General features: G+C 39.8%; 5 protein-coding genes across 6 annotated transcripts; 3 read left to right on the top strand and 2 right to left on the bottom strand.

Moving 5' to 3' along the window:
• Positions 1-76: 76 nt before the first annotated feature.
• LOC137729537 (uncharacterized) lies at positions 77-3670 on the top strand. 2 transcript variants are annotated; one of them, XM_068468512.2, is made up of 9 exons: positions 77-235; positions 642-777; positions 869-930; positions 1144-1270; positions 1763-1911; positions 2158-2265; positions 2360-2479; positions 2669-2863; positions 3165-3670. In XM_068468512.2, the coding sequence occupies exons 2-9, from the start codon at positions 666-668 to the stop codon at positions 3264-3266; spliced, it is 975 nt and encodes a 324-aa protein (XP_068324613.2). In that variant the 5' UTR covers positions 77-235; positions 642-665; the 3' UTR covers positions 3267-3670. The 2 variants fall into 2 exon arrangements, with proteins under 2 accessions (XP_068324613.2, XP_068324614.2); XM_068468513.2 differs by having other exon boundaries at positions 91-235; positions 608-777.
• Positions 3671-4224: 554 nt separating this feature from the next.
• On the top strand, positions 4225-6384 carry LOC137728731 (chromatin remodeling protein EBS). The gene is made up of 5 exons (XM_068467481.2): positions 4225-4538; positions 4667-5009; positions 5100-5168; positions 5700-5829; positions 6122-6384. Exons 1-5 carry the CDS (start codon positions 4457-4459, stop codon positions 6146-6148), a joined length of 651 nt encoding a protein of 216 aa, XP_068323582.1. The 5' UTR covers positions 4225-4456; the 3' UTR covers positions 6149-6384.
• An 850-nt stretch (positions 6385-7234) lies between these two features.
• On the top strand, positions 7235-10854 carry ALE1 (PA-domain containing subtilase family protein). Its single transcript, XM_068467356.2, has 8 exons — positions 7235-7419; positions 7677-7821; positions 8209-8705; positions 8804-8873; positions 8984-9266; positions 9361-9701; positions 9796-10063; positions 10166-10854. Exons 1-8 carry the CDS (start codon positions 7235-7237, stop codon positions 10852-10854), a joined length of 2478 nt encoding a protein of 825 aa, XP_068323457.2.
• A 25-nt stretch (positions 10855-10879) lies between these two features.
• LOC137729380 (O-fucosyltransferase 15) lies at positions 10880-14851 on the bottom strand. The gene is made up of 10 exons (XM_068468326.2): positions 14136-14851; positions 13760-13849; positions 13556-13655; positions 13391-13452; positions 13177-13265; positions 12648-12768; positions 12412-12555; positions 11963-12297; positions 11528-11768; positions 10880-11441 (listed from the first exon to the last, which is right to left on the bottom strand). The coding sequence occupies exons 1-10, from the start codon at positions 14580-14582 to the stop codon at positions 11124-11126; spliced, it is 1947 nt and encodes a 648-aa protein (XP_068324427.2). The 5' UTR covers positions 14583-14851; the 3' UTR covers positions 10880-11123.
• A 1030-nt stretch (positions 14852-15881) lies between these two features.
• LOC137728837 (protein STRUBBELIG-RECEPTOR FAMILY 8) lies at positions 15882-21678 on the bottom strand. The gene is made up of 16 exons (XM_068467613.2): positions 21120-21678; positions 20460-20592; positions 20286-20357; positions 20106-20171; positions 19921-19992; positions 19743-19814; positions 19595-19666; positions 19425-19490; positions 19277-19342; positions 18883-19190; positions 18379-18635; positions 17500-17771; positions 17247-17382; positions 17002-17141; positions 16721-16877; positions 15882-16415 (listed from the first exon to the last, which is right to left on the bottom strand). Exons 1-16 carry the CDS (start codon positions 21301-21303, stop codon positions 16266-16268), a joined length of 2223 nt encoding a protein of 740 aa, XP_068323714.2. The 5' UTR covers positions 21304-21678; the 3' UTR covers positions 15882-16265.

Below are 21678 nucleotides of genomic sequence, written 5' to 3'. Positions count from 1 at the left end.
ATAAGCCCACCACGTACGTGGGTAATAATAAGCCCACCCATATCTGCTCATTTGTCGATCCGAATACAAAGAATTTGGGGTTTTGGAAAATTGGGGTTTTTCGTTTTACATTTTCAGAACCGGACCTGGCTCCGGGTACCTTACTCTCTCTCTTTCTCTCTCTCTCGCCTCCTTCGGCAGCGCCCTCCGGTTGGAGGATCGACGGCCGCAAGTCTCCGATCGCATTTCGAATTGGGTACTTCTCTCTTCTTTGTTTTCTTCAAGTTCTTCCAGCTTTTGGGCACTATTTTTTAGTTTGCGTTTTCAATTCTGTATATAGATGAACACTGGTTGAACAATTTAGGTTAGTGTTTGTCACTGTTTCCTCAGCTGCTAAAGTTATCTTTTTGTTTTGGGCATTTTATCGAACATCTCGAAAGCATTCAAATTATGATAGAAAAAAATGGTTTGTAATGATTGTCTGTATTGTGGGATAGGATGAGACATTGTAATATTACATTCGTGCATTTAAGAATGAGAGCCCGAGTTCGACAGCGAAGTGAATTTCGTTATGAATTTATGTTGGTGTAAACATCAATTTAGGGTCTAAAGGTGTGTGTTTTTGTAGTAAGAAGACTGAGAAAGCTGATTTGTGGATGCAGATAACCTGTTGAAAATTATTTGGCATGGCTTTGTTGGTGTCCAGAAGGCTTTTGCGTACTTTTGGGTCTGTATTAGCATCGGGCCGCTGTGACTCTCCAAGTAATTTATATCCATCATCATTTCGTGCTTCTCTCGGTAAGTACGTGTACATGTCTGTTATAGACTTCCATGGAAAGAATTGAAAGCATTATTAGTTTTTCCAACCTTTATTTTGGTTCTTGAACAGATTTTTGCGGCCATGTTCCCGGGGTTATCTTACTTTCTGGAGAATTGTCAACTGTTTCCAAGGTATTCCTTGCATCATATATATTTACATTCCTCCACACCCAATTTTTTTTTTTTTATATCGGAAAAAAGAAGAATATGGTGAAAGTTGAGCCATATCATATGAATCAGTGCAGCATTTTCATATGCTCAATAAGGTGGTTTATTGGCTTCTTTGCTTTCTGTATATGTGGCAACTCAATAATTAACTCCTATTTTTTGTATCTCTATATATAGGCTGGATCATTTTTTCTAGCAAATCGAAGGCTTTCAACCTCCAACCCGACTCCCGAACCAAGTGGAGGTGCCTTTCCCTCTAATTTATTGTCAGCAAGGCCCGTCGATGCATCAGACCGTTCTATAGGTACGAGGAAAGGTCAAAGCATTGCATGTTTTGAGGTTTATGTTACCTAGAAAATCATTATAAATATTGGAATGCGTTCATTAATTGTTATACAGTGAGTTTGAGCTGAATTGTTATACGGTGAGTGTGTGTGTGTATTCTATGCAAATCAAGAACAATCCTATAGTTCCGATAGATATCTCACCCAGTTACTAGTTGACCTAAGAGTGTACTATGGACCTATGGTTCATGTATACTAATTCGAACTCGAACATTACTCTTCCTGGAGTCCCGTAGTTTGTAGCACTGAAATTTTTTCATTTGTCTTATGTGCTAAGTGGGACACATTTATGTAGTCATAGTCTGGCAGTAAATTGAGACACTGTTAGTTTGTGGTAAAACTTACATATTACTTTACCAGATTTACATGTAGGTATGGTTTATTAATGTTATCTATCAAAACTGGACGTTTACTGTAGAACTGTTTGAGTGATTTTGTGTATTGTATTATAGGACTCGGTCAAGACCTTGTGATTCCAGTGACAAATTTTCATTATGAAGATAAAGGCTTCACAGTTTTGGCTGGTGATGTTTTCGATGTACCTATTAGGAAGGATATTATTCATCGGGTTGTACTATGGCAGCTAGCAAAACGGCAACAGGTATTTACGTATCTGTACACTTAGGCATTGACACCTCAAGCATGTAAGGCTGGCACTAATGGCGGTTGTGCCACTTGACACTTGAAAGTAGACGGGCTTTCATTTTTGTTTTGGTGGGGGGCATGTCATAGGCTTAGATATTGTCGTTATCCGAGTTTAGATTTTTCATACAATGTTGGCGGGACTATACACAAATGAAAGTGAGGAAGAAGAGAAAAAAACTTATGATTGTTGATTGGTTTACAGGGAACACATTCAACAAAAACTATTAGTGAGGTTAGTGGGACTGGCAGAAAGCCATGGAATCAGAAGGGTACTGGTCGAGCAAGGCACGGAACATTACGTGGCCCCCAGGTACTTGTTTATCATGCTTTTGAATTAGCATGTTTCCTGATTTTCATTATGCCTTTAAGATGGTTTTGCTAATGAATTTAGTGGGTGTTAACAGTTCCGAGGAGGATGCACAATGCATGGTCCTAAGCCACGAAGCCATGAATTTAAGCTGAATAAGAAGGTTCGGCGTCTAGGACTAAAGATTGCTCTGACAGCTCGGGCAGCAGAGGGAAAGGCAATTCTCTCTTTTCCTCCCCCCCACTCCCCCCAAAAAAAAAAAAAAAACAAAAATCCCTCTCTCCACACACAAACACTTCTCCCCTTGCTTCGTTGTGCCGTGTGTGTGGCTGAATTATATTAATTAAAATTTTAATTTTTTTTTCTTATATGGAACTTAACAAGTGAAACTGTACGAAAACTACAGCTTCTGGTTTTTGAAGATTTTGAGGTCCCTACGCATAAAACCAAGAATGTTGTGAACTACGTCCAACAAATGGAGGGCTCCAAGAAATTTCTGCTGGTGGATGGTACCAAAACTGAGGATGGTAAACAAATGTTACCTGAAAAGCTCAAGTTGGCTACACAAAATTTGCATTACGTGAACGTGCTGCCTGCAGTAGTGAGTTGCTCTTTCTGATCCTTAATAAGTGTTGTATTATAGCTACTAGCTAGCAATTTCTATGCAACCTGAGATGCCATTCCACATAGACACTTTGTTCTAGAAAGTAGTGGGCTTCTTAATTCATTAGCAATGGCTTAGATAGAAACTAGCGACAAACGTTTACATTGTTGAAGATGTTTGATTCACAAAACTAGAAGTAAACAATCAAAACAGCGCTCTCAAGTTTTATAGATACATGAAACCGGCTGCCATGTAAGTTTGGTTTGAACTCAGTACTCGTGTATTTCAACTTTTGCAGGGTTTGAACGTCTACAGCATCCTGCAGCATGACACACTGGTGATGACCCAAGCTGCTGTAAATGAAATTGTCGAGCGGATGCACACCCCAATCAACCGTTGATGCAGTACCTACTTGTCTACTCCACTTCATCACTTACAGCTCAAATAGGACCCGGCTTTTGTTTTTTGATGGAGCTAAAAGAACGCCAACACTTTTAGCCGAAAAATAATGTGCGGTTTTTTCATAACAGTATGCAAATCAAATTCAGTGATCGACACTTTGAGTGAATTCTATCTGTGTCTAGGTTACCTTCACCTCAAAATTTTGTGGTTGGAAATGAGTGAGGCTTAGAGGACATTCATTCCCATGGCTGTTAAAATGTTGTACACCTTTACTGTTGTGGAGGTAAAGTTACTTTATGGGGTCGCAATTATTTTAGAAAATGTATCCAAATTTAGTAAATGACGTTGGATTTCTCTGTTGGGTTATCATGCCTGAGTAAAAGATGACGTCGGATTCTGCAAGAGATCGATTAAAAAACATGGCTTAGCTATACTTGATTATTCACTTTTAAGTAAGAGGTGTTAGGTTCGACTCTTACAATTTGAATCATTTTATTACTAACTTATTTTAAGATTAAGTTCAACCCCTCTACATTAGCATAGATAATATTATTTGTTAAAAAAAAATCCAAAATAGTAAGCCCTCGCTAGTGATTACAAGTAGGCTAAATAGCCAAAATGGTCCCTGAGATTTGCATAACACATCACTTTAGTCCCTGAGATTTGAAAATTGCCCAAACTTCATGCCAAGAGCTTCGGGACATTTAACGGAGTTTTTAACGGAATGACCAAAATGATGGATGGTGGACAATCTTAGAGACCATTTCTATTGATTTTCAATTTCAGAGATCAAAGTGATGTGTCATGTAAATCTCACGAACTATTTTGGCTATTTAGCTTTTACAAGTATTATTCAACCCAATTTCCCAAAAATTCCTAATCACAAGAACAATTGAAAAAAATTAAAAATTATTGGAGAGGCGTGGAAAGCAACGGATCCAGACGTTAACGCCAGAATTTAAGAGAGTTATGAGACAGAGAGAGACCCATAAAGGTCAAGCGTCACAGTCACTTGTGTACTGTCTCTCTCTCGTCTTCATGAGAAGAAGGGTCTAGGGTTTCTCTGCTGAATTCTCCCTCCCAAATGTCCAAAAGTTTAGGGCTTTGAAATCAAACCACTTTCCGCCACTGAAATTGCTTCAAAGTTCCCACATTTTCCACCACCAAAGCTTCCCAGAAAAGACCCATATGGCCAAAACCAGACCAGGAAAAAAGGAGTCAAGGGACGCGGACTCTTACACTATCAGGGGCACCAACAAAATCGTCAGAGGTAACAAAAACCCAAAACAAAAATCAAATCTTTTTGTTAATTTCCAAAAAAGTGAAAAAAATAATTGTCGGATTGTTCAATTTTTGCTGGAACGCTAATTGGGTTGAGGAAATTTGGTGATTTTGCAGCTGGGGATACAGTCCTGATGCGCCCGTCGGACACCGGAAAGCCGCCATACGTGGCGCGCATCGAGAAGATCGAAGGTGAAAGCCGGGGCGGCATGAAAGTGAGAGTGAGGTGGTATTACAGGCCGGAGGAGTCGATTGGAGGACGGAGGCAGTTCCATGGATCCAAAGAGTTGTTCTTGTCTGACCACTATGATGTGCAGAGCGCTCACACCATTGAAGGCAAGTGTACGGTGCACTCCTTCAAGAACTACACGAAGCTGGAGAATGTTGGAGCTGAGGATTACTACTGTAGATTTGAGTACAAAGCTGCTACTGGAGCGTTCTCGCCCGACCGAGTTGCTGTGTGAGTGTAATTTGTGTTTGTTTTCGGTTTTAGTGGAAATGTAGTAATATATGGATGGGATTTGATGGATTGGTTTTGTGTGTTTTGAAGGTATTGCAAGTGTGAGATGCCATATAACCCGGATGACCTCATGGTGCAATGTGAGGAGTGCAAGGACTGGTAATTTCTTCATTTTTCCATCATATTATCTTGGCGATTCGTAAATTGTATTTGCTGAACAGAATGTGCTTCAAATATTTATTAAAATTTGTACCTAAAAGAGAGTGAGAAAAGAAGCATTTAAGAGGCTAAATCTATACTGGATCCCCAAATTGTGGTCTCAGAACACTGGTTAGCATATATGCAAACTGCATAGAAGTTTGGATTTTAATGATCATTTGATGATGTTTTCTTCTCCCTCCTGGTGGCTTTGAGTTGCATACTTCTGTGAGTTATCACTGTAATTTGCCTTAACCAACTCAAAATTTGCGCTGTACGAAGGTTGATTTTCATATGTTTGTTTAGTTAGAAGTTGATTGTTCACATTCATGCTTGAGAATTGGTTTCTGAAATTCAACTTAGTACTCTGGTAATTTTATATTTGAGTCTTATTCAGATGAACTTTTGGTCCTTTTTGCAACATTATTAAATCTCCCATTTATACATTTTAATATCCTGATACATATACGGATGTTACCATCGGATTTGTAGGTACCATCCTGCTTGTGTGGGAATGACTATTGTGGAAGCAAAAAAACTGGAAAGCTTTTTGTGTTCCGAGTGTTTAGCTGAAGAGGACGAGAAAAATCCCCAGAATGCAGTTCCAGCAGCTGTTGCGGAGGTGTGATTTCATATAATGGAGTTTTAGATGACTATAGACCAAGGCTGAATGACAAATTATAAATTAATAATGGTTTCACATGTTCATTGTATATTTTACGATCAATGATGCTTTGCTTTCGTCACGGAAGTTTATTGTCCATTCTCATTGTTATTCACCGGTTGTTTTTCTGTTCAAAAACTGTTGTACGTTAAAAGTAGAGTGGTCTTCTTATTCATTCTACACTCTATATATCAAATTATGCTATATTAATTCCGACAAATGTGTAATCTGAATTCATAACCTTTTGCAGCTCGAGCCCAAGCGCCAGAAGAAATAACATCCTTAGCAAGCATCGGTTTGCTAGGAGCCGAGATGCTATGTCTGCCGTTTGGGCTGTACAGTAGGATATCAGGAGCTTAACGTTTTGGTTACATATCATGACCTTAGTTTGATTTAGGCTATGTGCACCAGCTTCATTTTCAGGAAATTGGTCATGTAATTTTAACAAAACAGAATTGAGTTCGAACCTTGGTTCTCTTTCTCGACAATCAATGAATCGTTTGCTTCCAAAAATTGTTGCTTCGTAATTTTAATTATCAACGCATGAATCTATTTTGCTTGTTCTCTTCATCGTGGTGGTCGGATAGCTTTTTGTATGTTTAAGTTGCGGGAATTGCTTCATGGCAGCTGCAGATAATAATGCACAGTAAAATGTTACAGCAGATTTCTGGTTTGATAGCCGCTTTTCGAACCTGGTAGATGGTTTCCATTATATACAGTTGCCAAACATGTTCTCTTGGTCACCAAGTGACCAAAGAATGTGTGGGTCACTCACCGGTGTGTGGCCATGAATCTTTAGTCACTAGGTGACCAAAAGAACATGATTCATACGGTCACACGCACCCATGAATCTTTAGTCACTAGGTGACCAAAAGAACATGATTCATACGGTCACACGCCCTATTCCTCTGGACGATACTAAAGCTCCTAGACTTTGTTGATTGTGAACCAGAAACTAGCTTTTCTTCTTGCTTTTACCCTTCTTCCCTCCCTCTCCGCCGGAAAATAACGAACTCATCAAGGTTGTTTGGTGTGAGAGGGCATGAACACGCTCACGTAAACTTTCAATTACAAACTGAATTAAACGAAAGATAACGATTTAGTCCAAAAAGCAGGCTGGTTTTCCTCTTAAAGAAAGCTCTATTCACATTAATAGTGCAGTTAACCATTGATTGTTTGCATGGCAGATATGGCAACTTCTTCATGTTTTAAATTTGTGAAGGTTACAAGTAAATTTCTGTTCATAATTCCTAAACTGCAGAATCATATATATGGAAAACATCTAACAGCACAATTAATTATCATTAAACCGAACGAATCAACACCATAATCCCCAATATATTTCTCTGTTTGTGCTGCAACCATGGCAGGAAGGGCCAGTGTATTGCCTCCAATATTTTTCCTAGCGATTATTGTTTCTGTCGGGTTCGTTACTTTTGCGGAAGAGCGAGCCTTGTACATGGTTTTGATGGAAGGAGACCCGGTCGCATTCCATGGAGGTTCTCGAATATCATCTCGTGAAGACAGAAGGCGTCTTGATCCAAACAGGTGGGACGGGGATCACAAAACTTGTCTTATTTTATTTTCATGCATATGCAGTCCGGCTCTGTGCAGGATATATTGTCTTTCTTGAAGACGTGATACGTTCAGAAAAAGATTCTCCGCGCAGAACATCATGTTTTTAAAGAAAGATAGGACGTCCTGTACAAAAATTCTCTCTCTATATGTGTGTGTGTGTGTGTTTACGATGATAATTGCTGATTATGATCTTAATTGTCTATGGTTTGATGCATGGATATCGTTAGTAAAGTTTTCAAGGCCCATGCAAAGCGTTTGGTGGATTCTCATGACCAACTTCTACAGAGTGCTTTAGAGACTGGAAGCTACAGCAAGCTTTACAGCTTTAAACATATTGTAAATGGCTTTGCTGTCCATACCACCCCTTCCCAGGTCCTCTGCCACTATGCATATTTTTTTTATTCAAGCAGCGATATTCTAATCTAATTTAAATTATTGAGCGGGAGATTTCGGACTTAGATGCAAAGGGGAAGCACACTTAACGTGTTGGATAATAGAAATTTGGATTTTGGACGTTGTTTTTTAGCGAGGGTCCAATAACTTTGAATTTACAACTTCAGTCCAATATGCAAATGTAGGCGTAGCACCAAATTGGTTGGAGCGTGTATGCTGCCCCTAGCCCTATTCACTAAGTTCGAGTCTCACTCCCCGTAATTTAGTTTGGTTTAAAGAAATTATTGCTTATATATAAAATGCAGTTCAATACTTCTTGGTTATAGACTTATCATTTAACTATGTATTTGATGATGAACATTACAGGCTGAGAAGCTCAAAGCCGCTGCAGGAGTGAAGTTAGTTGAGAGAGACAGAGGAGCAAAGCTGATGACAACGTACACTCCTGAATTCCTTGGACTACCCCAAGGAGCATGGACACACGATGGAGGAGATGATCGTAGCGCCGGCGAGGGAATCGTGATTGGTTTTGTGGATTCAGGCATCAACCCCACACACCCCAGTTTTGCTTATGACCACCTGCACCCTTTCACCGGAAATATCTCTCATTTTTTGGGAAATTGCGAAACGGGTCCTCGATTCCCAGCAAGTTCATGCAATGAGAAGATAGTCTCGGCAAAGTTCTTCTCAGCTGGGGCTGAAGCTGCTGCCACTCTTAACTCTACAGTGGATTTTCTTTCACCCTTTGATGCAGTTGGTCATGGAAGTCACGTCGCATCAACCGCTGCGGGTAATGCTGGAGTTCCAGTGGTTGTGAATGGTTACTACTATGGAGAAGCAAGTGGGATGGCTCCACGGGCGCGGTATGCTTTGTCTATTGCTTAAATTGCAGCAATGTCAAGATTCCAGAATTCTCACATTTCTGGCTTCTTTGAGTTGTGACTTTGTTTTTTCGTCACAGAATTGCGGTGTATAAAGCTGTGTATCCTACAGTGGGAACTTTAACAGATGTGGTTTCAGCGATCGATCAAGTAAGTTTTGTAATTTGGCAGATTCTTCGAGTTAACTTGTGATCCAAGTTTGAACCGAAATAGTGAAAACCTTCTTTTGGTGTGTGGTGTGTTTTCATTTGTGACGACAGGCAATTCTGGATGGAGTGGACATCCTAACACTCTCCGTAGGGCCAGATGAACCGCCCGAAGACACGGTTACCTTCTTAAGCGCGTACGATATTGCCATGTTATCTGCTCGAAGAGCAGGGGTTTTCGTGGTGCAAGCAACAGGTAATCAAGGGCCAGGTATTTCAAGCGTAGTGTCTTACAGCCCTTGGGCTGTAGGTGTCGCTTCATCTGGCACAGATAGAACTTATCCGGGTTCTATTCTTCTCGGAAACGGCACAAAAATCGAAGGTGTGGGATTATCAGGTACTAATATCGTAACTTCAACAACGTTTTAACTAGACCGAGTTCAACTTCATCCATAATTTTTTTCATGAATGATTATCTGTATCGATTTCAGGACCGACTTTTGGATATGGTTTGCTTCTGCATAAGTTGGTTTTGGCAAAGGATGCAGTGAAGGCAGATGGGACTTTCCCAAGGACTCCGCCTTATGTCGAAGAGTGCCAATATCCAGAAGCATTGGATCACAATGTAGTACTAGGTAGCATCGTCATCTGCACCTTCTCGGAGGGATTCTACAACGGAACATCCACCCTCACCGCCATCATCAACACGGCAAAAGGTCTAGGGTTTATGGGTTTTATCCTTGTTGCAAGTCCGGTCTACGGTGATTTCATTGCAGAACCTATTCCTTTTGTTGTTCCTGGCATTTTAGTCCCTAATTTAACCAATTCCCAGGTATATATGTTAAAAATACATCATATTTTTAATGAGCCTTGGCCTATCCAGGAATTAGCAGAACATTCTTTGAAGAACTGATCATAAATTATAGGTTATATTGCAATATTATGAACAAGAAACACACAAGCAGGAGAAAGGATTTGCTACTCAATTCGCAGCAAAAGCGGCTATCGGAGAAGGAAGAGTTGCTTCTTTCATGGGACAAGCGCCCGTTGTAAGCAGATTCTCTTCGAGGGGACCAGATTTTGTAAACACTTCCAGGACTCCTTGTGATGTATTAAAGCCGGATATTCTTGCCCCAGGGCACCAAATTTGGGCAGCTTGGAGTCCCGTTAGCGCCTCAGAACCCGCTTTAACAGGTGATAAGAAGATGCAAGCCTGCAGCAATCTTCTGCGTTATTTCGGTAATACCTTGATACACAAGCAAGTAATTAACAAACTTTGGTGATTTTGTTGTTTAGGGTACAATTTTGCATTACAATCTGGTACAAGCATGGCAACACCTCATGTGGCGGGAATAGCAGCACTCGTCAAGCAGTACAATCCTTCATGGACTCCATCCATGATTGCGTCCGCGATTTCCACCACTGCCACAAAGTACGACAAAAATGGGGAACTTATCATGGCGGAAGGATCTGGCATAGGCAGTACATATCCTTCCAGCCATTTTGATTTCGGAGCTGGACTAGTCAGTCCAAGTCGAGCCCTGGATCCAGGCCTAGTCTTACCTTCCGCATATGAAGATTATATCAACTTCTTGTGCTCATTGCCTGAAATCAGTCCAGCTGCAGTTAGAAATGCAACTGGTGAACCATGCAATAACACGCTTGACCATCCGGCCAATTTGAACCTGCCTTCGATAACAATATCGGCATTGAGGGGGTCTCAAATCGTCCGACGGATTTTCAATAACGTGGGGAGCAAGCCAGAGACTTATGTTTGCTCTGCGGTGTCACCTAATGGGACAATAGTAGATCTGTGTCCAACTTGGTTTAGGATTGCTCCAGAAGGCATCCAAGAACTGCATATACAAGTTAAAGTGACGCAAGCGATGGATGATTTTACATTTGGTGAAATTATTCTTACTGGAAGTTTAAATCATATTGTCAGGATACCCTTATCGGTTTTTCCCGTTTCGATATCGAAATGATAAGAAGTAGCTTTCACAACTCTGATAAATGGAATTTGAATGAATAAAATTATGATTGGATCAATGGTTAGAATACAAATCATGATGAATTTTACATATTACAATTGAATCAGCAACAAGGGGAGCGCTCATGCAGGGGCCGCCTCCGGTTGTTTGTCCTGGCCAGTCGGATCAAGGGGAGGATTATATACGTAACCTTCAGGACTAGTCAGATATCCGAATGCCGCAAGTTGTCGGGAAAAGCATGACACAACTCTAGGAAACAATAGTCAGGAGGTTATTGTCATGTTGCACATACACTCGTCGCACCGTGGATATCTATACATACTCCTCGCCTTAGGCCTTGGTTGGATATGTTTAGTTTGTCTGACTGCCTTTCGAATTCTCTGCTCGAAAACACGCCATTCGATAGTGGAATTCTTCATAAAAATGCTCGCAAGCCTGCGTTTGTTTGGTCGTATTGTTGGCATTTTCCCTCCACCATAGTATATTCGAAAACCTGACACCAAGGATGATAACTGACTTCCTGAATCGGTCATGGCAAATGCATCGGCAGCGGTGCAGCCTATGAAGTCCAGTGCTGCTAACTACAGAAGGAGCTGACTTAGGCATGCAAAAGCGGCAGTAAAACCGAAATGTACAAATAATCTAAATATTTACAGCATCTCATTACCTGGGATGAAAAATTCATGAAAGGTTCGAGTTCAGTCGGTGTGAGCAAATTTTCTTTGGTCACCAATTTCGGATACAGGCTAGTCAAAGCAATCATCCTTGATCTCCCTCCATATATCTGTGAACCTGCCACAAATACATGAGTCTTCCTGTTGAAACCAAGAGCAGCAAGCATAAGTACTGCTTCTTCAGGTGTTAAGGGACATAAGCCTTCTTCCCTGAGCTCTGCAGGAGTAGGCAGCCTGAAACAAGTAAAAAAAAATCGATATGATGGTAAAACTCAATCTCTTTGATCAGCTAAAAAAGTAAAAAGTATGTATAAAGTGGTAAGTGTAAGAACGGGAACCCTTAAAGTAAATGTTCTCTCAGTCTACTATTAATTATCATGAACTATCAAACAAAATAAAAAACACCAATCAAATGATATACTGCTTACGTTTTAGTCTTCTTGAGAAGTGTTAATGCGGGGAAATGGATTTCACGATACGCTTCCAACTCTTTTCTCTCTTCCTCACCTCCACCAAACTCACACAAAGAATGAGCTACCATGTCAATTTCAAACCTCAGGTGTAAAGCTAGATATCTGGAAGCTTTCTTAGCACGACTTTTAGTCTGTTTCTTGACTGGTTCTGCAAATGAACCAACAAGATAACGATCGAGCGGTCCAGGGTGACTTTCATTTTGACGCAGTCTTTGAAGAAGTAAAGCACCAACTTCTTGTATCTTGGGGATAAATTGAAGGGCATGAAAATTACATCTGCATCGAAGTCTCTATATGAAGTTCCCCAATTAGGAATAGTGGAAATGAAGAGCCGTAAGCAAGCAAGCAAGTGAAAAGTGTGAGGAAGACCAGAATCGCTTAGGGTGTCAGAGCTTATTGTGTACCTGCAACTGAAATGGTATTGGATCAAATGCCAACCGATGCCCAAATCCAAGAAAATGTACAACTCCATTCTTAAGTAGAATGGGGATGATGTGTTTGAAGTAAAAACTTGGCTTTGCCTCTTTGGGGATGTCCACATCTGTCACCTGGAACGAATTGTAAAAGGAATTAGAAACAAACTCATAGTGAAGCAAACACTTTAATTGATAAGAATATTTCATTTCGCTGAGGGACTTACAACACTACCAATTGCTTCCAAATCTAATGACTGTAGCTCCTTTGGGAGTTCCTTCACTATCCGAATATCAGGCGACAAGTAATTAATAAAATGCTCCTCCTGATAGATATCGCCGAACTGACTATGAAATCATACAGTTTGTTATCATTATTTTCAAAGGCAAAAAAAAAGGAGAATAAAAGAGAGAAAAACAAATAACTAGAAATCAAGATGTTACTACAATCAACACATGATCAGTATATGATGAAGGGTAAACGATGAAACATCACAAAACATCAAAGCCAGTAATTAAAAAGTTATTTCAAACGAGAAGAAAAAAAAATGACTAAAGCAAAATGATAATGGAGCCAGAAATTTGTATATCGTATCCAACAGGCCAAAAAAGCAGCCCCAACAACCCTCGGACTCTGCTTAGGTTCTAAATCCGGAAGTTAAATGCAGGTCTTTTTTATGGCAGAAACAACATCAACCATATGGCAAACGAAAAAATAGGAAAATTCTTGAGCGGAGAAAAGGAAAAGTATGTCACCTCACATCTCTCCATATACTACTATACAAAAACTTGGGAACAACCAGCGTTGAATTGAGTAATCGTGCAACAGCGACAGCATTGCAAACCTGTAGCCAAACAAAATAACGAGTAGGTAATAACAATTGAACTCACAGAATCATAAAGCCTCATAGAACCACATCCTATATTTATGTTTCCAAAGATACGATGACTTAAGGCAAGCATCACTTACAGCTACTCGCTGCTGGTTCATCCCACCGTTTGCAGTGACCAAAATGTATCCATTTTTTCCCTCTATAAGGTACCACAAAGAAGTTGATATTAGAGCTAGCTTACTCCGTTAACCAACTAAACTGAGCGTTCTTAGAAATTTTAAAATACAAGGACAAAGGACTACCATTAGGTTCCCAGTTCCGTTGGTCGGCACAAGGTTTCCAAGAAACAGAAGGAACTAATGGCTCCAGCCACAGATCTTTCGGCTCGGGTTTACTCTGCCCCTGCATCATTCAATGTACCGGCCAAAAAAGGCACATCGAGTGATTAGAACGAAATCTCATCAATTAACTAAACTCAGATTCCAGTTAACCAGAGAAGAGAGTACCTCTGCCAATGCATGAGCAGCCAAAGCCAGCATCCTTCCATAGTTACCTTTCTGTGCCTTTTTTACTTTACCAATTTTTCTCCATTTCGCCTGAAAACATACAAAAAAAGGAAAAATCTTAGGACGCATCTGGTAACCTTTCAAATTCGGTTTTGTGTTCTTATTTTAAATCGAAGTTTGAAGCTTTCACTTCAAACGGACGTGTATCCCAATGCACCCAAGTTCAAGTCCCCCTATGCACATTTTTAAAAATAGAATATCGCTCGTATGAAAATAAAAAGTTTGGAACATCGCTTCTACTGTTTAGATTAGTTTAAAGTAAAATATCGCTTGTGTCAGAGGAAAAAGTTCAAAACTTTGGCATCTGACAACATACCGGAATGGTGACGGAGACCGACGGCAGAGACGAATTCCCGGGAAACCCAGATTCAGAACGGATCCCATGATCTTGAAGCCGCAAAAGCATAACCCAATTCATCAAGAAGTAAAATACCAACAATCCAATCACCCCCACAATCCCCTTCACTCGCTTTTTGCTATACCAAGGCCTCTCAACTCCTACCTTCCTGGCGGAGGTCCTCCTCTGCATCTTCGGCACCCAATCCAGCGGCGCCTCCGAGGTGGAAAACCGAGTGAGGCCGTTTCCCGGCGAGTTAGTCGGGGATGAAGGGCGGCTCCGGGGAGTGGAGGAGCCGGACCGGTAATGCAGAAAAGCGGGGCTGGGACAGGCGGAGGAGGAGGTGGTGGGGTCGAGGGGCTGAGCTGAGGTGGGTCCATCTTCTTCTGGTGGGACGGGTTCAATTTGAACTATGTTTACGGACATCGATTTGTGTGCTGTCGGGCCGTCTGGATTTGGACCCTCCTCAACAGAACAGCTGAGACCTGAGGGAGAAACGCGGCGATTTCGGGTCGGAAGCTGCTAAAAATAGATGTCGGAACTGCCAAAAAGGTAACGGCGGAGATGGGACTGGAATTTGCGGGTCTTGTCTGAGTTACAACGAGGACTTGACGTTTTTTTATTTTTTATTATTTTCGTCTGTATAAAGAAGGATTCTCTGCCGTGGGATTTAGGACGACCGATTTCAATTGGCCAATCAAATCCGTCCATTTTAAAGTTAATTTTGTATCAAAAATTAAAATTACTTATCCAACACGCAACCATGCCTGCCTACAAGTAACAATAACATGCCAACCATAATTTGACAGTGGATCCGTAATTGATTTGGACCTAAAAAGATCATGCTTTTGTGACCAACAATTTCGCATTTCGCGGACAATTTGACTTTGGAACTTAAATGGCGTATTCAAAATCAACAAGGCTTTTTGCTCAATGAAAATTCGAAAGTGAATGTTTATTGTACGCAATTTAATTTTTAATTTGCAAAAAAAACAATTTTCACGATTTGAAATTGTAACATTTCAGTTACAAAAAAGCAACATTTCCGTGAGTTTAGAATTTAAATGGCTTCCACGACTTGAAATTGTAACCTTTTGGTTACAACAGAGCAACAATTTCGCATTTCGTAGACAATTTGACTTTGGAATTTAAATGGCCAGGCCTTTATGCAAAATGATCTTTTCTTTTTTTCAAAAAATGAAATTAGGTATAGGGCTCATTTTACATCGAAATTTAATGATTCAAATCGTTTATTTTGTAAGTATTAATTCATAGATCATCTTTGCAAAAATTCAATTCATTCCGAAACCATTTGCTTATTTAATTATTAAGATAAAATTTCATTGTTTCTTATATAACAAAGTATTCGTTAATTTCTTTGAACCCAATTAAATGTCTTAAACATTTCCGATTTGGCTAATATTTTGCAAGGATGATATATAAGGTGCAACTTGAAAAATAGACAATTCGGATCGTTAAAGTTCGTTGTTGTGTGGACCCCACAACTAATTTCTTATTTTTATAAAAATAAATAAATAAATAAGGGATCCCTTCCCTTAAAGATTTCCTTTAAATGGCCAACCCAAAATCAACAAGGCTTCCTGCTTAACGAGGATCCAGTAGTGAATATTTATCGTACGCAATCTGACCTTACTTTGCAAAGAGACTGTTTCCACAACTTGAACTTATAACTTTTCGGTCACAAAAAAACAACATTTCCGTAAGTTTAGAATTTAAATGGCTTCGGAAGCTAAACCAAGGTAAAAATTTAGCTGCCGATTTCCAGAATACTTGCATTGCATTTAATTGTTTGACAGTGATCGTAAGGTTTATTATTATGTGCAAATAACACTTTATGAATCATAATTACATATATTTTTAATCTAATTTTAACACAAATCGTTTATTCGTCTCCGTGTCTGTGTTTCATCCGACCCTCGCCTCGCCATTTGTAAAAGAAAAACTGCAAATATCTTCCAATATATGTGCTTCAACAAGAAATAAGGTACTTGTCTGTGTCGTCTCCTTCCCGAGGCTTGGGTTCGAATCTATCAACTCACACACTATGGAATCTCTACTAGCAAGAAAAAGAAAAGAGAGAGGGGACGCTTAAATTGACATGTCAATTGCTTCGTGATCGGGGGTCCTGTATGCGAAACCAGATTCGTCACTTGAACGTCTGACCACGCTTGCTCTTTGCACTAAGCGGACCAGTGCTTGCACAACTTCGGACATGGGAGGCCGAAATTCAGGCTCCGGCTATGCATAAAAGACAATGTGAAAGGTTAGTTTCTAAACGATGAGAAACGAGATATAGGTCAAAAAATTATATGAGAACTTTGAACTGAACGTTCCCCCATCCCTTTACAAGAACCTATTTTATCTTTCCTTGCGGAGATGTGACGAGAAGAAAGAAAAACACGATTATCTTCAATTGTGTGAGCAGCTCGATCTTGTATTTAACCGTTAGTGATGCTCTTAAAGGCCATAAGTGGGCAACTAATTGCTTCTTCTTTATCTAACTACAGTAAGAAAATTCCTGCTAGCATTAATAAAGAAGTTACCTGAACACAAAGTGCAATGATGTCAGCGAAACGCGAAAGAGACTTCGCAGGATACATGCCATTTAAGGCCGGGTCAACCATTTTTGCTAGGGCATCTATATCATGTAGTTGGGGAGTAGCCCATCTCACAAGCGACTGTTCTGACCTCGACCTTGAACTAAACATTAAACAGATTCCAGGGAAATGGGAAATTATTAAGCAACATTAAAAGAATCAAGCAATTTCAAGGAAAGAAAAAGAAAACATAAACCAGACATTTCATTAATGTGGGCCAGGCGTACCAGTCTAGTGGCTTCCGACCCGTCAACAGCTCGAGCATCACCACCCCAAAGCTGTAGACGTCACTTTTTACAGTGTATACTCCTGACAAGGCGAATTCAGGAGCACTATAACCAAATGAACCCACCATCTGAGTTGAAATCTGTGAATCATGAACTTAAATTAATCACTCGAGTACACAACAAAAGCATGAGGACTGAATACTGACTCACAATCCATAAGAACAGTTTAACTTCATTGGTTTTACCTGTCGCTCTGTGTTTGGCGTTAGAGCAGCTAACCCACAGTCAGATAAGTGGGGATTGAACTCTTCGTCAAGTAAAATATTTGCTGACTTGAAGTTTCTATGTACAACAGAAGGTAAGCAAACTTCATGCAAGTACCTGGCAGGAGAATCTTTAACTTAGGAAGTGTTTTTGAGCAATCATTACGCATGTCCCGCACACACACCACACACACACAAACACAAGCAGACTTAAATTTCGAAACACGTAACATACTCTAAAGCTCGAGCTGTGCCTAGTGCTACCCTAACACGGGCATTCCAATTCAGATTCTTACTGCCGTCTTCAGCAAAATGAAGAATGTCATGCAAGCTCCCGTTTCCTACATGCTCATAGACTAGAAGACGCTGTCCATGCTCTGCGCAATATCCAGCCAGTGTAACAATGTTTGGATGCCTCAAGCGCGACATATTTGAAATAGCTTCAAGGAAATTATCTTCCTCTTGCAATGATAGTGCTGCATTGTCAATTTTCTTAATTGCCATTATCTACATTACAAAAAAAAAAAGACAGAAAAAATTAGTCAATGTGCCACTAGTATAACAGGTGGTATTACAGGAGAATTCAACCTCAGTAAACCTAGGAGCTCGGGTTGCGAGAATATATATAGCCAACAGTACTAAGCAAGTGAAACTAAGTACCACCGAACAGATAAGGCAAGAAGCAGATGGTGGAGATAACCCCATCTAATACTATCAAAGACCAAAGTCTATATTGCAGGTAACAAACTAAATTTTATCCTAAATTTAGCTTTTTACTTCAGCTGAGATTACATATCTCACTAGCTAAATCGGCAAAAGGTGGCCATAATTTGAAAAATGTGTCTATTAACATTAGTTACACTCCACACGGCAAGGAAAAAGAAAATAAAGATACATCCATCAATATTTGTGTCTGCATTTGTGTCGTGTATGGAGAGAACTAGCTCGGGATCCCAGCAGTTCAGTTCCCACCACAGAAGCTATAATGATGGCAGCACCATCAACAGCTTATAATGTACATCTTTGTTACAGTATCTAATACAGCCGTCACTTTATACATGTGCATAAAATCTGTTTTAAAGAAAGGGAAGAAAACAACAATAAACAAATTTACCTTTCCATTAGGGAACTCTGCTCTGTAAACACGACCAAGAGAACCTTCACCAATAAGAAATTCTTGACTGAAGCTATTAGTTGCTGATTGGAGAGAGGCAACAGTATAAGGAGTAGCAGTGATAGGTGATTTTATCCTTTTTATCGATCCATTTTTACTATGTAACCTATCAACCACCAAAATTTCTGCGGGTGGAGGCATGAGATCAGTTACAGTAGCCGCACTTTTTACCCTCTGCTCTTGCATCTCAGTATTTACTGCAAAATAGAGCAGGGTGCAGCATGTAAATGTTTACGATACTCAGAGTACCATCCAATATTTGTAAGAAATAGTGTTAACCCTTCTGCGTCTATTTGGAAAGAGGAAAATGCTTGTATTTACGCTACTAAAAAACAAATCTTGTTTCAAAGAAACCACATGCCTCTCAAATCATAGTTCCAACATATTAAAAAGCCAAGCTTCAAAAGGAAAAGGGAAAGGAAAAGAAGAGGTAAGCGATTCTACCATTATTTGTGCGAGCAGAGACATTTCCCCCAGAAGCTCTTGGAATCTTGTCCTCCCTTTTATTTTTGCGTATGCAAAAGGCAAGAGCAAGTAAGACAATGAGAGCAACAAAAACAGAACCCAGAATTATCCCTACCAAAGCCCCAACAGCCAGCCCATTTTTTGAATCATGTGATTGGCCATCAGATCCCTGTGGGGGTGTTCCAGATCCGGAACGACTGTGATTCTTAGTAGATCTTCCTGGGGGAGGTGGGATATATGGTGGTGGTGGAGGAGCAGGACCATTATCAAAACCATTTCCATCATAACTATTTCAATTTTAAGAACCAAATCAGACATGCCGAAAAAATTGAGCACTAAATTCACATATGCATTAAGTAAAGAAGGAACTCACATAAAAGTACGAATTGAACTAAGCTCTTGGGGTATCCATCCGCTGAAATGGTTGTTGGCAACATTTCTGCTCAAAAAAATGTGCACAACAACAGTATAAGGGTAGGTAGTCGAATGTTAAAGTAAACAAGGAGGGAAAACACCCTTACAAAGTAGTCAAAGGCAAACCCGTCAGAACATTGAGAGTACCAGTCAGTTGATTGTTCTGCATATAGCTGGCACAAATCAAGATGTAATTACAAGTGACTGCAAATAAACAGCAGAATATTCGCAAACAGAAATTTCAATAGAAATCAGCACTTTGAAAACAAAAACTCACAGGGAAGAAAGATTGGACAATGAACTAAAGGAATTAGGAATATCACTGGTAAAGTTGTTAAGAGATAGATCCCTGCAAGGAAAAGCATTAACGACATCAAGATATTAGAATGATTATGCAAAAGAAATGCTAGAGTAAGCTATCTTACAAGGTAGCAAGGCCCGCAAGTTGAGCAAAAATGTCACCAATTGACTCGGATAGTGAGTTACGGCTAACATTCCTAAAAACATGGATTTCACAAATACATCAGAACATCCTCATCATGTGTAACGGAACTGCATGAGAACGTTAATGAAACTTCATAAAATTCAATACCGGCTACTTACAAATAACTGAGAGAAACCATGTTGGCCATAGAATAAGGTAAATTTCCAGTGAAGTTGTTCCTTGCAAGATTTCTGTACATACATGCACAAAACAAGAAGGAAAAAAATAACAATTGAGTATCAGAGTAGCAAGGAGAACTACTTCTAAGAACAAAAGAATGAATAAATAAATGATTGAGCATTACAGGCTTGTAAGATTTGGCGGTAGCTGATACGGGATTGTGTCATGAAAATTGTTGTCGCTCAAATCACTGATGGACACGAAAAACTTAATATTAGTAACTCAGCATATCAAATGAAACATATAGAATTATTGCAATACCCCAAAAACAAATCATAAAAAAACAGAGCAAAAGAATTCTCACAGTTTTAACAATGATAGCAGGTCGGAAAGCAAGTATCCCATGGTTCCACTGAGACCTAACCCGGAAACCTCCCTGGTATAACAACAATATGACACATTAACAAAGTCAAAGAACCAACTCAATTAATTGAATAAACTTCAAAACCAGCCACATTTTCGAAACATAGAATCGTACACTGAAACAACAGCTGAGCCCTCACAAGTTACCCCTTTCCATGACTCTCCACACGGATCACCGCCACTACTTTTCCAACCGGTTAGCTGAGAAGGACTGTTTACCGAGGTGTACAATACCTGAAGTGCTCGAACTGCAAAGCAAAGAACATCACTTTTAAAAAAACCACACCAATTTCTCACAAAAGCTTAGCTACTTATTTCCTGCCTTCAATTGCTATCTGGTAAGATAAATCCAAAACTTCAAAAATGGGGAAAAGTTTCAAGCTTTGATTCCTCTATGCAATTAGGTGAACTCCTCTGAGCTGAATTTAGCCAAATTATGATGAAATTTCTCATTTTTCCAATAACCAAATCAACATTGTACGGAAAAAAGCAAAAAACACCTGCATTTTTTTAATTTCCCACATTTTGTTCCCTTCTCAGCAGCCAAACAAGGCCTAAGGGGTTCATCTTTGAAAAAAAAAAAATACATCAACAGATCACAAAATCACAAAACCCCAAAGTCACAGACTCGAAAGTCCATTTTCCATAAAAAAAAATCAATATTTCCAATCAAAACCATAAAACAAAACCAACCCAGGATCGAAGCTCAAAACTTTTATTTAATAAATCACTGAGAAAATTATTGTAAATAAGTAAATAAATAATGGAAATATACCATCAGAAGCATCAGTGGTGCCACTAACGAGAGGCAGAGCAGCCAAAGTCGAGGCGATTAGCACGAACTCAGTGAGCCAGCGAGCCACAGAGAGCGAGTTAGCAGAGGGGTGATCAGTCATTGCAGTGTTGGAAGCACAGAGAGAGGGGGAGAGTGTAGTGTGTTCAGGTGAGGTGGGGCGCATGCAGGAGGACCATGGAGGCGCAGGGGAAGAAGAAGAAGAAGCAGCAGAGAGAAGTATCTGGTAGCAGTATTAGTTGGAGTAGGAGATCGCCATCAGCAATGAGCGTCATTGGCATTAAACAAAAGAGTCAGAGTCTCTCTGGGAGATTCGAAGCTTGAGTAATTAACCAAAATTATAAATAAATAAATAAATAAATAAAATGTTACTGTGCATGCGTTGTGTCGGCGAAAAAATGGAAATTATTAAAAAATATGAGAAATGAAAGGAAAAAAAAGGATGGAAACAGAGGTTTGGTATTTTGGAGTGGGCGAGTAACGTTTGACTCTTTTGTGGGAGGTCTCTTTCTTACTGCTTTTATTATTCATTTGAAGTTTC

Source organism: Pyrus communis, chromosome 10 (assembly GCF_041283825.1).
Source record: "Pyrus communis isolate YQ-2024b chromosome 10, ASM4128382v1, whole genome shotgun sequence".
Lineage (NCBI taxonomy): Eukaryota > Viridiplantae > Streptophyta > Magnoliopsida > Rosales > Rosaceae > Pyrus > Pyrus communis.
The sequence above is the reverse complement of the archived record's forward strand: the minus strand, read 5'-3'. Positions and strand labels throughout refer to the sequence as shown.